At 35.9% G+C, this 14,761-nt stretch overlaps 1 protein-coding gene across 1 annotated transcript in view; it reads right to left on the minus strand.

Moving 5' to 3' along the window:
- Positions 1-3,149: 3,149 nt before the first annotated feature.
- The window catches only part of LOC149820118 (peptidyl-prolyl cis-trans isomerase CYP38, chloroplastic-like), a 32,643-nt gene continuing 21,031 nt past the window's right edge, over positions 3,150-14,761 (minus strand). Inside the window, exons 5-8 of the mRNA XM_089983340.1 lie at positions 11,842-12,077; positions 11,508-11,650; positions 3,728-3,799; positions 3,150-3,617 (exon numbers count right to left, since the gene is read on the minus strand). Coding sequence (XP_089839466.1) covers positions 3,390-3,617; positions 3,728-3,799; positions 11,508-11,650; positions 11,842-12,077 — 679 coding nt within the window. The 3' untranslated portion in view covers positions 3,150-3,389. The remainder of the gene's footprint in view (positions 3,618-3,727; positions 3,800-11,507; positions 11,651-11,841; positions 12,078-14,761) is intronic.

Raw genomic sequence — 14,761 nt, forward strand, 5'->3', positions numbered from 1 at the left:
TTGACTATCTATTTTGAAGGAGTTGACTCTCTCTCAGAGAGTCGACTATGTTCTCTATTTGAGCTAACTCTTTTCAGAAGAGTCGACTATCTACAGTGGGATAGTCAACTTTCTATGGAGAGTTGACCCTTGTGACCTATGAGTTGACTTATTAAACTAGGAGAGTTGACTCATGTGTGTTTTATGTTCTGTTTGGCCTACGAGTCAACCATGTTCTCTGTTTGAGCTGACTCTTTTCAGAAGAGTTGACTCCTGCACTATAGAGTCAACTTTTGTAACCAGAAGAGTCGACTCATGTGTGTTTTATGTTCTGTTTGGCCTATGAGTCGACCCTTGTGCTTAGGAGAGTCAACTCATATGCACCTGAATGCGATATTGTGTTCTGTTGAGCTCAGATAAAGGATGTTAAGCCTAGGATTCTAGGGAATCACCTTGAGAACAGGCTCCTAGACTTGCGTTTGCTATGTTTTTAGGTTTATTCACTGATATATGTTGGATGGTCCAAGGAGTGACCTAATTTGTGTTGAAATGAATAAGCATGTTAGCATGCATACATGAGAATGATGCAAATGTGTAAGCTTATGCTCTTTTCCTTTCAGCATAGCTGATAAGATTTGTTGTTACGTATATAACAACATAACATTGTGTGATTTAAGCATGCATGATCTTGTTTGGCTCGTATTTGCAAAGGTTGCAATACAAAGTTGTGGTGCTGATGTTGGCACTACATAGTTGTATGCATGACATGATGCCTACTGGTGTACAAGAGTTACTTTTTGTATGCAATAAGGATATTTGCACAAAAAGAATGCATATTGTATAAAATAAATTTGTGTAACTTGTTTGGCAAAATCCCTAAGGTACTGGTGCGGGTACTTGGATAAATTGCATTAATGCATATGAATTAAAAATAAAGTGAAACAAATTACACAGAGATGTGTGGTTACACTCTGAAAGATGGGGTAACATGTCACCTTAAGTGACTTTTACTCGTCTAGTGAGCAAGTTTGCACCAACCCCATGTACTGACAATTGACATGTTATAGGTGAGGTCCTGTCTTTTGGTCACTAAGGGTGGACCAGTCTCCAACCACTACAACTTAGAGAACAAGACTCATTGTGTGGAGGTTCATAGTACGTACTCGAGCAATAGTGCACTACGATTTTGTTTGGAGAAATGAATGTCGTGATGAAGGGTTCTAGACCTTAGTGCTGGTGTAATCGTATACTCTTAAGGGTAATAAAATATGTAAAATAAAAGTGTTTAAAAATACACCCTCATGTTGACTGGTTATCCTATAGCGGCCTGAGGTGGTGGTGCCTTCGTAAAAACACTTATTAATATCAAAACAAAGTAATTGCATTTGCATCATGCAGAGAAAAAGAAAAACCTAAATGGATAAAGTAATTAAAACATGTGCATACAACTAGGATTGTGCATGTCATGGTTTGTTGTGACCTGCTGTTGGTGTTTCCTCTAGAGTTAGAAGATGTGTTGGGTCTTGTCCTGTAGAGGGACGAGTGTACAACTTGTAGTTGTGCTTTGGACCTTTGGTAAGTCTTGTTTGCTTATATACCTTATTGTATTCGCTATCGCAAGACACTGGTTGATCTCACCCCTTTTTACTTTCCCTTTTTCAGGTACCCACAGGTAAGCGTGTTATGGTGGCAATGGATGCGAGGATTGAGTATATCTGGAGTTGGATCATGGACCGTTTTAATCTTGGGACCATTGTATGTTTTGGGACTTTCACATGATTTGAATTTTGACATTTTGTAAATGAATATTGGTAGTTCATCATATTTTGTAATGAACTATATACGAATAAACTTTCTTTTGAATGAAAAAAAGATTAGTTGGTTCTAAATCTTGAGTTCAGTTCAGAGTTGAGAATGCTTTATCTTGAAATCAGTTTTCATAAACAAAGTTTCCTTTTCTATGTTTTAAATCAATATTATTTTCAATATCATTTCAAAAAAAAAAATCCCTAAATTTTTTGGGTTCGTTACATTTCAACTTAACCTAGAAAGCCAATGTGAATGATACCAAAACTTTGTCGTAATGCAACAAAATTGTTTTACAAGAATCACTGTAATTTCATGAGAATTGCCACAAGAAGAGAGGAAAAATGCTGAGGGTTCTAGAGAAAAAAGGGTTTGAGTACTTCTAGAAACAAACGAGAAAAAGAAACAACATGAACAAAAACTATATATATAATTCAACAAGCATGCGAATATAAGAAAATTCACATGCCAAAAAAATTATGCAGATTGCCCCTTATTTGTAGATCTCTTTGAGTTGCTTAATTAAAATCTGCACATTTCTATGCGAACATCAAAAATAATGAAATATTTGCGAACTTAGATATTTATGAAGTATCAAAGTTAGTCAGATTTTGGGTTTAATAAGATGCTCACAAATATTATTATGCAAACTTCATGATGTCTGCAAAAAAAATTCCGTGAATCTCCTTTTAGGTGAGAGTTTGAAACACCCAACGAGCGAAGCAATATATCGCGTGAACTTAATGAGATTCACACATGCAAAGGGTAAAAAGGTCCTAACAAAGTTGGCTATTTACGATTTCGAACATCAGTCAGATTTTTAGCAAATTATAGTTTTTTTGGGGAAACACATGATTTTTTCTATACAGTACGGCCATTCTCTGATTTTTTTTTGTTTGATTAGTTGCTTTTATTAGCACCTCAATTACAATTAGCATAGAAGATTTTCAAGTTCCAACCCAACTTAAGCATCTTCCAGTTGATTAAAAATCTCCATAAATAGCAATTGCTCAAGAAGACATCCATAATTTGCAGTCAACTTTTGCAATCTGTCATAGTCAAAATCCATGAAACTGGAGGAAGACTGCACATGGAACTACTTTGGCAACCTACTACCTGTCCATGGTTTAGAACGTGGATTCAGAAACTCCCCCTCGTCCGCCAAAAGAGAAAAAAGATCTTTAACGTGGAAAATCCTTCCTTATATATAAAAATGAAACCATGTTTTCTTTTCCTCTCTCTCCTCTAATGAAAAACTTCAGGCAAGGAGATGACAGGACATCAATCCAACCATTTGGAGATGTACCTCTCTCAAGGGTTTTGGGGGTGAAGTTGCAAGAGAGAGAGAGAGAGAGAGAGAGAGAGAGAGAGAGAGAGAGAGAGACTTCATATCTTAATATACAATACAAGCTAGCGTATCCAATGATTCTGTAAAGAGAAATCAAAGCCAAAGCCCCGATCATGCCACTCCATAATGGGTCATAAGGCAGTAAATTACAGAGTAAGATGAAACAAACTCAACTCAAAAAGCGATGCCTTGCCGGATTTGAAGGCATTGGGCCATGGGGACCGTCAATGAAATGAAAAAACATAGATTGCAAATCTTACCCAGCAATCTTGTAGCTAGGGTTGACGAGATTATGAAGACCTGATACAATTTGCACCGACTCTATAACATCACCAACCTTGAGATCAGCCAAAGAATCCTGATTTTCTGTCACATATCCAAACACTGCATATCGCCCATCTAATATATTGGCATTACTTGGAGTAAGCTCACTTTCTTTTAACAGCCAAAACACCTGGCTAGAAGCAGAATCATTCACAAATTCCTGTTCCAGATATACCAAAAATACTTGTAATATGACTCAATATTTATACAAAGAACAAGAAGACTACTCTTTAAGAACCATACAACATAGATATTTGCATTGAGACTTACATCTCGAGCCATCGCCATTGTTCCAAATGCATTGAATGGAAGTTTTGTTTGAGCTTTGTACCGTCCAAGCTCCTAAAAGTAGTTGAATATTAGGACTTTTTGAGATAATAGTCTAATATTAGGTCAGTAACACATGTTCAGAAATCTAAGAGTATTTACCATTAGCAGGTGAAGTAACAAAACTGTTCAGAAATTTAAGAGCATTACTATAAGCAGGTGAAGCAAAAAAATAAATTTACAATAGCATATGCACTAATCAGTTTAGGACGAGAGTCCACACATGAAAAAACATTTGGTATCCCTTTTTTTTATTCTCTAATGAAGAACCTAGTGAGGGATGCACATAAATATCCGAGGTTACCAAACTATTGGTGAATGAATAGTACTAGCACTACAACTGCACTCGGGCATATTCTTGCAAGAGTTTGGACAGATTTGAACCTCAATGATGCCCTAAAAGCTCACCTAGCCTAACCATTCCACCCACTCTCACATTCATATAGCAGCAGAATGAGAAGGATATGCTACAGGAACAAGAAAAGTGTGCATGCATTGTAAAAGAGAAAGAGTACAAAACATGAGCAAGGAACAACTCCTATGCAGATGCAGCACCAGAGTAGAATGGTACGAGTAAGTCACAGAAACGAAAGCTTCTAAGCACACACACAATAAAGGTAATAGCCAACTCATAACTCAAAATAATTGGAAGAACAGGACCAAAGGATTGGCAATTCATCAATAGAAAAGATCTAGGAAATCCAAGAAGCAATGCCAGACACAACTTGATTGCAATATGGTTAAGGACAACCTATGTCTCAAAGATACGTGGATACAAGAACGCATGATGCGGGTTTGACTTGCAAGTTTCATTTTTTTTTTGAAAAATAGGACACGAGGACATGGAATTTTTTATATTTTTTTCAATCAATAAAAAACATTTTTGATATTTTAACATTTAAAAATGTATTTTTATTGAAATAATGTTGAAAACTATTAAAATTTATTAAATTAAATCCAAATAATATCCATACATGTCGGTTTCCAAATCAGCATGTCCGATCATGACACCAGGGACACATGACCAAAATGGGGTGTCCCTTTGACATAGATGACAACCAAAACAACTGTCCAAAAGGGCTGTTATCCACACAAAACATTCAAACAAGAAAGACAACCATCTAAAGAAAATCTTACAACTGAATACCAAACAGAGGTCATAAACACTTTTATAGAATATAAAAACATTAGTAGTAGTTGTATCAATAGTACTGTATTTGTATCAGAGGCAATGCTGTAAATAATGTACTAATTTTGACACCACCTACTAGTGCCATTTCCACAATATTTGAACACTAAGAGCATGTTTCAATACACATCTCTAATCCCTTCATTGATTTTGGCATGGGGTGCACATGAGATCTGACATAAACAAAACATCGCATCTGAAATTCACCCCAAACTTGGATCTCAGATTCACATTTTAAGAGAGATTGACGTTCTCTGGCCTGATGAGTGGGGTGATCAGGACAGAGATACTAGACTGCTGACATCTTAAACAAACATGAATTAAAAGATGTTGCCAAGGGGATTACAATAAGAAACTTAAAGAAGTAAAGGAAGAAAATTTGCTACGGTTGTTGGTCTCAGATAATAGATTTATTAGAACTGAAATGCTGACATCAGCAACATATAGCATTGATGCCAACCCCAACAAAGAATAATAGGTTGGCCTAAAAGAATTGAAGAACATTAAATAGATTGTAATAAAACAAGAACTTATGGCTTAGAGAGATGGACACAGAATATGTCAGAAGTGTTGATATCTATGTCACATGGGTGCGGGTGCGGGTGCGGGGGTGCGGCAGGGGGCAAAAATGTAAATATATATATATATATATATATATATATATATATATATATATATATATATATAAAAGGGGTCGGGGGTTCCCTTTTTGCTGACAGCTGCTGTCAGCAGCTGACAGACAGCTGCTGTCTGTCAGCAGAATTTAAAAAAAAAAAATCGCAGCCCTGACAGACAGCAGCTGTCTGTCAGCTGCTGTCTGTAATTTTTTTTTAAAAAAAAATTCGCAGCCCATGGACCTAAATGATCCTGGGTGCGGTCAACGCACCCAGGATCGGGTTGACCGCACCCGCACCCGCACCCGTACCCGCGTCGAGTCGCGTCGACGCGGGTGCGGCACCCTGCTAGCCGAATCCCTGTGACATAGGTTGATATCAAGCCTTATGATGATAATGTCAACCATATTGTCATCACCTATGGCAGGAGATCAGATCCTTTTATACCTTTTTTTCTCTTTTTGATAACAGATGAATAAGATGAGAAGAGAGGAAACATAACAAAGACAAAGGAAAAGGAAACTTGGGAAGAAAGAAAAGACAAATGACAAAGAGATGAAAACAGAATAAGAGAAACAAAAATTTGAGTCATGTTGGGTTGATTTTGAGGTCCTTGCAAAGCATACCATGTGAATTATGATGAGAGAGAAAGACTATTGGGCATCAAAAATCAACCTGCATTCAATCTAGTTGACTATTCATTAATATCTTAAAGGTTTTGGTAGAGCACCAGAAACTTCCTTTTGCATATGCATATTAATATGCTATCAAGAGAAAAGTTACAATAACACATCCACAAAATAAATACATCCTTCTTGTATAGGCACAATACTAATATGCCATTATGAGCAAAAATACAGTGACATGCATAACAATAATATCATAGTGCCACTGCTAGGTGATGGTGAAAATAAATGCTATTTATTTGTGCTGATTTTATATATTTGTTACTTGTTTTCTAAGTTCTCAAAATCTATATGTACTTCTAAACTATTAACCAGTATAGAATTTTGAGTCATAGGTTTGTTTGTTCAGAAAATGTTTGTACTACCCCTAAAAATAATGGTGTATTTCATAGTGTGACCATTGTTAAGAATAGACGTGTTCACAAATAGGGGTATTTTAGTCTTTCAAGTTATAACAGAGTATACCTGTATATGTTGTATTTGAGCAAGGGTATTTTTCTACATCAAAATAACTTAATATAAGAAGAGGAGAACCCTAATCCTGTGAGACGTCCTCTCATTCTCTTGGCTGTCATTCTATTGCAAATCTGTTTGGCAGGTTGCACGTCTTCTCATGGTATCAAAGCGGGTTCGAGTATAAGCCCTCATCAAATCAGAAACTGCTGATGAATAGCATCTACTTCTTTCAGATAAGTTAAATCCTTTTCTTCTCTTCTTCTTTATTCATCCAATCAGATCTGAACCAATCCATTCCAGATCTGATCGTGTCCTTTCCTCTAAATCCCTAAACCTGTTTTTCTTGATCAGATCGAAATCATAAGTCGAATCTGATTGTTTCTGATCAGATCTGATTCATATCAGGTCTGATTTCTGCTTCGTCAAACCTATTTTTCTTGATCAGATCGAAATCATAAGTCTAATCTGATTGTTTCTAATCAGATCTGATTCATATCAGGTCTGCTTTCTGTTTCTGATCAGATCTGAATCATAACCAGATCTGATCAGACTTTAATCATATCTGATCTCACTCTAATCATACCTGAGTCCATATTCTTGAAAGGCAGCACTATTATTCCAAATAAAATAGGCAGCCACCATTGCTGATGTCATTCCTACTTTCTCACTTTCGTCATTTTTTTATTTATTTAATGATTTACTTTTGATCAGATTCTTTCTTTTGTTATTCATTTGTTGATTTACTTTTGATCAGATTCTTTCTTTTGTTATTCATTCGTTGATTTACTTTTGATCAGATTCTTTCTTTCGTTATTTTTTATTCAATCTCCTTCAATCTCCCTGTGTTACAATGTCTTCCCAAAATTCCAACATCAATTCCTCATTCCTTAATCAGCTTGTTTCTAACAAGCTGGACTCCACGAATTTTATAACCTAAAAAAAGCAGATTATACCATTCATTAGCACTTTTGATTTGTTGGGGTATCTTGATGGGACTCTTCCTATGCCTGATGAATATGTTGCAACCTCAGATGCAAAAGAAGGGCAGTCAGCTACAAAGAATCCGACGTATTCTGCTTGGAAAAAGAATGATCAATCTGTTGTCGCCTTTATTACAACTTTATCAAATGAAGTCTTACTGCAGGTTTGAACAGGAATTTCAGCATGCGAGTTGTGGCTCACACTTCATCATTGGTTCAAGCTGATTTCTACCCTAAAGATCTATCAGTTGAAAGGAGAATTTGCTTAGCTGAAACGTGGGGATTCTCATGTCATTGAATATCTCAATCAAATCAAATCTATCACAGATCAATTAACTGTTGTTGGATCTCCCATTTCTGATGAGGATATTTGCATGAAGACCATTAGGGGATTAGGGCCTGAATATGACATGTTCGTTACCATGTATACTGGCATAAGTCCCCGACCAAACTTTGATCAGCTCCACAAAAAACTTCTGGAACATGAAGCGATGTTTCACATATCAGCCAATGTCAACAAGGAACCAACATCTTCTCAGCATGAAGTTCTTTTCACCGGGCATGCTACACCAAGACCACCAAGATTAGGTAAAGGTAGAGGCAAACAATATGAGCGTGGCTCAGGTGTCCTACCTACTCCCTCAGGTCCCAGATCAAATGACCTCATGTGTCAGATGTGCGGAAAACGTGGTCATACTAGTTCTGATTGCTATTGGAGGTACATGCCTTCCTATTGTCCGCCTACAGTTCCCATCCCTGTACATTTCAGAGCCTTAGCAACTGCTGGTCTTCCTCCTTCTCCAAGACCACGTGCACCATCATAAATGGCTCCCGCACTTTTCGATCCCAAACAACATCCTATCCTTCCCAAGTCGGAGCCCACGTGCTGGTTTCCACAACTTAAGTGTGAACCAAAATCCTCTTGTAAATACCTAGGCAACACCAGTCAATTCATTTTCTCCATGAACATCAATGAACAACACATTAAGGGCATTACATGGGCAGCATTTTGACACTTGGTACCTTGATTCTGGGGCTACACATCATGTGACTGGTGATTCAGGCACATCTTCTCAACCATAAGATATCACAATATTCCTCCCATATCCACCAATTCATTTATGGGTGAACTTTTGTGCATTTGTGATGCCTTTACCTTTCTGCCAGAGGTTGTCTTAGGATTGTCGCTACAGTATTTTAGCTACACTCTTTTTTTAGTGACACTCCGTTTTAGCAACACTCTTTGTGACATTCCTTTTTAGCGACACTATATTTTAGGAAAACTTGTACTATATATTCTTTGAAAAGACTACTTTTTTATTTTTACAGTTGTTTTGTTTCTATTAGTTTAATTAGAATTGTGAAAACTTGTCATTTTTAAGTAATAGAGGAGAGAGGAGGACCACTTACTCTAAACCCTGCCTTTTGGGGATAAAAAAATTGTTCTCATCACATCAAAGAAATACCCACACTATCCAAGCACATATATGTGTTTATATGGTAGTGTTTGTTTTGCTTGGCTTTATTTTAGGTCGCATAATTGTTACTTCTTTATATGTACAAGTTTTATCTTTTTTTTTTCAAGAAATAATTGAAAATTTATCTTTATTATTGTTTTTCTTATGACGAAGAACCTGCCTAGGAGTAGAGATCTCTTAATGGGTGACTTCTTACATATTAGGAATCGAATTTAGACTGGCAATTTCTGTTGGATTTATAATTAGACATATGCACCTATATTGATAAAATCCAATTTGTTTTGCATGTTTAACATGTGAACTCCTTGTTTTCAACCTTCTTCCAGGTTTGGTATTATCATTCTAAATTCTTATTCAGCTCTTGCATGGGGTGGGGTTATTGATGTATTATAAGTATGAGATTCAGTTCTTGCAAAGAAAGAAGATAAAAGTCATACAAGATTTAACCTTGAATTTGCTCACAATGATCATCAAGAAGAGCTGAAAGAAAAAAAAGTTAGTGTTTCTGATTTTGTTTATTATTAATAAAATATCTCTTTTTTTTTTTAAAAACATTGGAACCCAGTCTTGCTCAGGATTGATTTTCCCTGGGATCATATTAGTGGCTTGCTTGATGGATGTTCTTTGCAGGCCCTAAAACAATCACCCCAGGTTTACTGTCTAAGAAGGCGCCAATCAAGAGATCTCTACTTCTAGATAGGTTCTTCGTCGTAAAAGGAATAATATTAAAGATAAATTAAGATAAAACTTGTACATATGAAGAAATGGTAATGATTGTGCAACCTAAAATAAAGCTAAGCAAAACAAATACTAACATAGAAACACATATACGTGCTTTGATAGTGTGAGTATTCCTTGATGTGATGAGAACAATTTCTTTGTCCCCAAAAGGCAGGGTTTACAATAAATGGTCATCTTCTCTCCTCTATTCCTTAAAAATCGCCAATTTTCACAACTCTAATTAGATTAATAGAAAAGACACAAAAGTAAAAATAGAAAAGCAAAGCTTTTCAAAGAATATCTAATTCAAATTCTTCTAAAATGGAGTGTCTTTAAAAAAGAGTGTTGCTAAAAGGGAGTGTCGCTAAAATACAGTATAGGCAATCATAAGATAGTCTCTAGAGGAAGGGTAAAAGCATCACAAATGCACAAAAGTTCACCCATAAATGAGTTGGTGGGTATAGGAGGAATATTGCAATATCTTGTGGTCACATTATGAAATTCCATTATTATTAGGGGAAGTACAGTTATTTCCCAATATTTGTTTCACTGATTTCTTTGTTAACTCCTTGGTAGATCATGTACCTGTATTTAGTTATACATATTGCTTAATGGAACCCTAATATATCATCACTAACTATGCTAGACTGTTATTTAGACACATTAGTTGACATCTTTATTTGCATTTTTTCCAATTCAAACTTATCACATTCTGTTCTCATGAATGTCCACATTTGTAATATTTTTCTCTATAAGAAAAAAAGGAAGTATCAAAGAAATTCATGGCAAGAGAGTACATCAAAAACCTTGATAAAGTAAGGTTATTCCATTATTCTATTAGTATTAACAAAATATATAAGAGGATGGTGCTGATTACTGAAAAAACTCCTAAATGAAATGCTAATCACCTTTTCCTTTCATTATGCAGTACTATTACAGGCGGATGTGACTGCCCTATATGTCGTCATTGCTAGATGGAACTTTTGCTACTTTGCAACCAGTAGGGAGCTTTCATATCAATAGAAGAATGATACATACTTCCATATCTTCTCTTATGGGGAAATGATAAGATAACTAGACACTGGACACATTGATGCTTTCTAGGGCTCATAATTGAAATCAAATATCTTCCCATTTAACTCTCCTTCTCTATCTATACCTACACAAATACAGATCTACCCAAACATGTACTCTAAATATGTGTTATATGCTTTGGGGCTCACATAACATTTTTATTTTCAAGCTTAATGAATATTTTTAATGTCTCTATTGTTATTTTAACATAGTCCCACATTTGATCTCCATTTTATTTGTTAAGATACAAATAGGATTAGTTATTTGAAAGATGAGAACCATAATACCTGCAGATTGATGCATAGAAGAGGCAAACCAAATTAATGAATTTGAACGAGCAACACAGACTGCTAAATGTAAGATGAGTAGTTTCATGTTTCAAGCATTAAAGATGAGAACCATAATACCTGCAGATTGATGCATAGAAGAGGCAAACAAAATTAATGAATTTGAACGAGCAACACAGACTGCTAAATGTAAGATGGGTAGTTTCATGTTTCAAGCATTAAAGATTGATGCCACCTACTTCTAATGTTTCACCATAGACAGGCATCTTGTCCCCATCAACCATTACTTCCAGTGGAATTGTCCGGATCTTTTCAGCGCTTGGTTCTACAAAACCTTCTGCAGGTCCCTCAGGATCACCAGTCTGAACAACAAAACCATCGGCTGCAACAAAATCAGATGTGTATTAAAACAGAAGTTCAAAATAACTAGTAGAAAGCATCTTGCAGTATGCAGATCTGCATATGGAATCTTGATAAGCCATTATCTCTCTTTTTGCTTCTGTTATGTCAAAAAATCAGCTTGTATTTTCAACTCTAAAGTTTGAACTTCCAAAAGCCATATAAAGAAAATACCTCTTTGTATCTCCATCCCATCATAGAAGTGTCGCTCCACCAGGTCCAGAAAGTTTCCTGCTGTCACAGGTGCATTGTACCCATCCAGAACTATACGAAACACACAGTTTTCAAGGTTTGGGTTATCCATAACCTTGACCTTCATATCCACAGTTGCTCTGCCCTTCAAAATAGGCATGTTACTGTACTCTTGAGGCACTTCATATGGGAAGCCATCTACCATGTCTTCTTCAACACTGCAGAAATCCAATTTCCCAGGAAGATCAGCTGCAGTCAATGACAAGGTTTTCTATGAGATTATTTCATTTGCCAACATTAAACAAAAATTTCCAAGTAAAAATTTTCATAATAGGATGATGGATTAGCTAAACACGGATTTCAATCTGTTTCTTCAGAATATTAAAACATATTGCATATGTATGCCCATTTAACAAAATTCTGAATATTTTGAATGAAAGGTAAATCTGTAAGAAAGAAACATATTTTTGATAACCACAACGAGCAAAATGGTTGGAGCATAGAAAAAATGACAGAAAACAGTTTTTGAGCACTAAATGAAAAGAACATACATAGAGAAAGCATAACTTTTTTTAACACATTTCCTTTTTTTCACTTTTATTTCATTTTGCACATATTTGCAGGAGTAGTGAACACTGAGGAACTGCAAGGTGGGTCACATGTATGACCTTTTAAGGGTTTGTACACATACATTGATTCTAAGACCCACGAGGGTAAGAAGTAAATAGCTATTACCCTTTCCTGAAAAAAAAAGGAAGACTCGGCTATCTTGTCTGACATAGGAGCCAATCATGTTAAAAAAGAGATTGGTAACTATGGAAGATGACCGGTTTACTTTAAATGAGACAAAAACCAATTTACTACTGTCACTCAATTAATCAGTTGATTTACAAAGTCCAATCCTGTTCAGGCCTGATGAGACAAATGCATGAAGTGCAAAAGTATTAGGGCTTATACACCAACTGTTACTCTTGGATGCACCATTTTTTTTCTCATGCACTCATGCTGCTGACACTTGTTTCTATAAGATTTGGGTATCTTTCTGTTGTCCAAAGCAATCTAAGGAACAGAGGAAGATAAAACAAAAGAGGGGTGTGCTGCTGAACCACAATTGCAATAAGGAGATCGTGTGAGGCTTTCCTTTATATATTGATAACAGTTACATTATGAGAAGAATTGTAAAAGAGCCCAATATCAAATGCAATACACAATAATAACTAAAAGGATAATATTGGAAAGAATAAAGAATACAACAAGCCACCATAATGACGTAAATGAGTATGGATCTGGGTCCAAAACCCAGATCCACCAACGTTATCTCTCAATACTCCCACAAGTTGTACATGGTAATCACCATGGACTTGGATTTCCAATACCAAAATCTCTGTTTTATCAAATCCTTTGTAAAAAAATTTGCAATCTGTTTTTCTGAGTGAAAAAATGTGGCTTCAAGTTCCCCATCCTCAATCTTGCTTCTAATAACATGTTAATAAATTTCTATATGCATGGTTTTCCCCTCATGTACAGGATTCAACGAAATATTGATATCACTTTGATTATCACAAAATAAGACTGATCTAGGAATTTTCTCATCTAAGTCATGCAACAGGTTTTTTATCCACGTTAGTTCAGAAGAAGCAGCTACCATGGCTCGATATTCAACTTTGGTACTTGACCGAGCTATAACCCATTGTTTTTAGCTCGACCATGAGACTAGATAGACCCCAACAAAAATATAATATCCAAAGATGGATCTTCTTTCATCTGGATCTCCTGCCCAATCACCATCTGAATAAGCCATGACTATAAAAACATCTTCCCCCAGTTCTCTTTTCTTATACAACAATCCATCACCCAGTGTACCTTTCAAATATATTAAGATTCGCTTCATGGCCTGCATGTGACTAATCCTTGGCTGATGCATAAATTGAGATACCTGATTCACTGCATACACTACATATGGACTTCTGAAAGTGGGATATTGAAGCATTTCCACAATACTCCTATACTCAGTTGGATTATTAAACAATTCCCCATCATTCATACTTAATTGTTGTTGTATTGGACTTCCCAAGTTTGGCACTCATGCAGTGCCTTCATCTCCTTATTCATGGCTCCAATCCACTTCTTATTCTGGACTGCTTGAGCATAGGACATTGACTCTTGTTTTTCTATCTGCATAAGGAAAACCTTATGTTCTGGCATTTCTTTGATTTCTTTGTATTTTTAGATATTTTTTAAAAGTTTCTTTTAAGTTTTCAAAAAAAAATCTTGAGGCTTACTCTTTACGCCTCAGTTTTCGGTGGAGCGCTAAGCTATGCCTCAATGCTTTTCACAACATTGTTTCTTCAATTAATAATTCTAAATCAATTAAACCAAAAGAATGCAACATATTTGGATTGTTAGGTAAATACACTATCATAACCAAGGGTCTCAGGTTTGAAGCACACACTGGCTATTCACCAGCATTAATATGAAAAGGAAAAAAGAAGGGAAACATGCATATAAGTTTAATGCACTACGTTAGGCCAGTTCAGTATCTAACAGTTATCTGAATGTCCTCTCTAGTTCCCCTTCTACTAAGTTCTGGACTAAATATTGAGTGTTCTTCCATGATCCAATCAGCTTCTTGATACTGATACACAGGACAGACTGTTGACGATGTTTCAGTGTAAAAAGAGAAGAACCCATCCAGAACTGTGAAACTACTGCATACTAATATAGAATTCCATCTTTGTTTAGTTTATCATATAGAAGACGATCACTCCAGAAAAGATTATTTTTGAACATTAAATTGACCCATCGACAACATCAAGATGAAGACAAGGGAATCTTATGTTGTTCTGGTGCAACATCAGTATTTGGGTTCATGAGGTGATGCAATGAAACCTTCATGGCATGT

The sequence above is a fragment of the Nuphar pumila genome, chromosome 12 (assembly GCF_984573655.1).
Source record: "Nuphar pumila chromosome 12, dmNupPumi1.hap1.1, whole genome shotgun sequence".
NCBI lineage: Eukaryota > Viridiplantae > Streptophyta > Magnoliopsida > Nymphaeales > Nymphaeaceae > Nuphar > Nuphar pumila.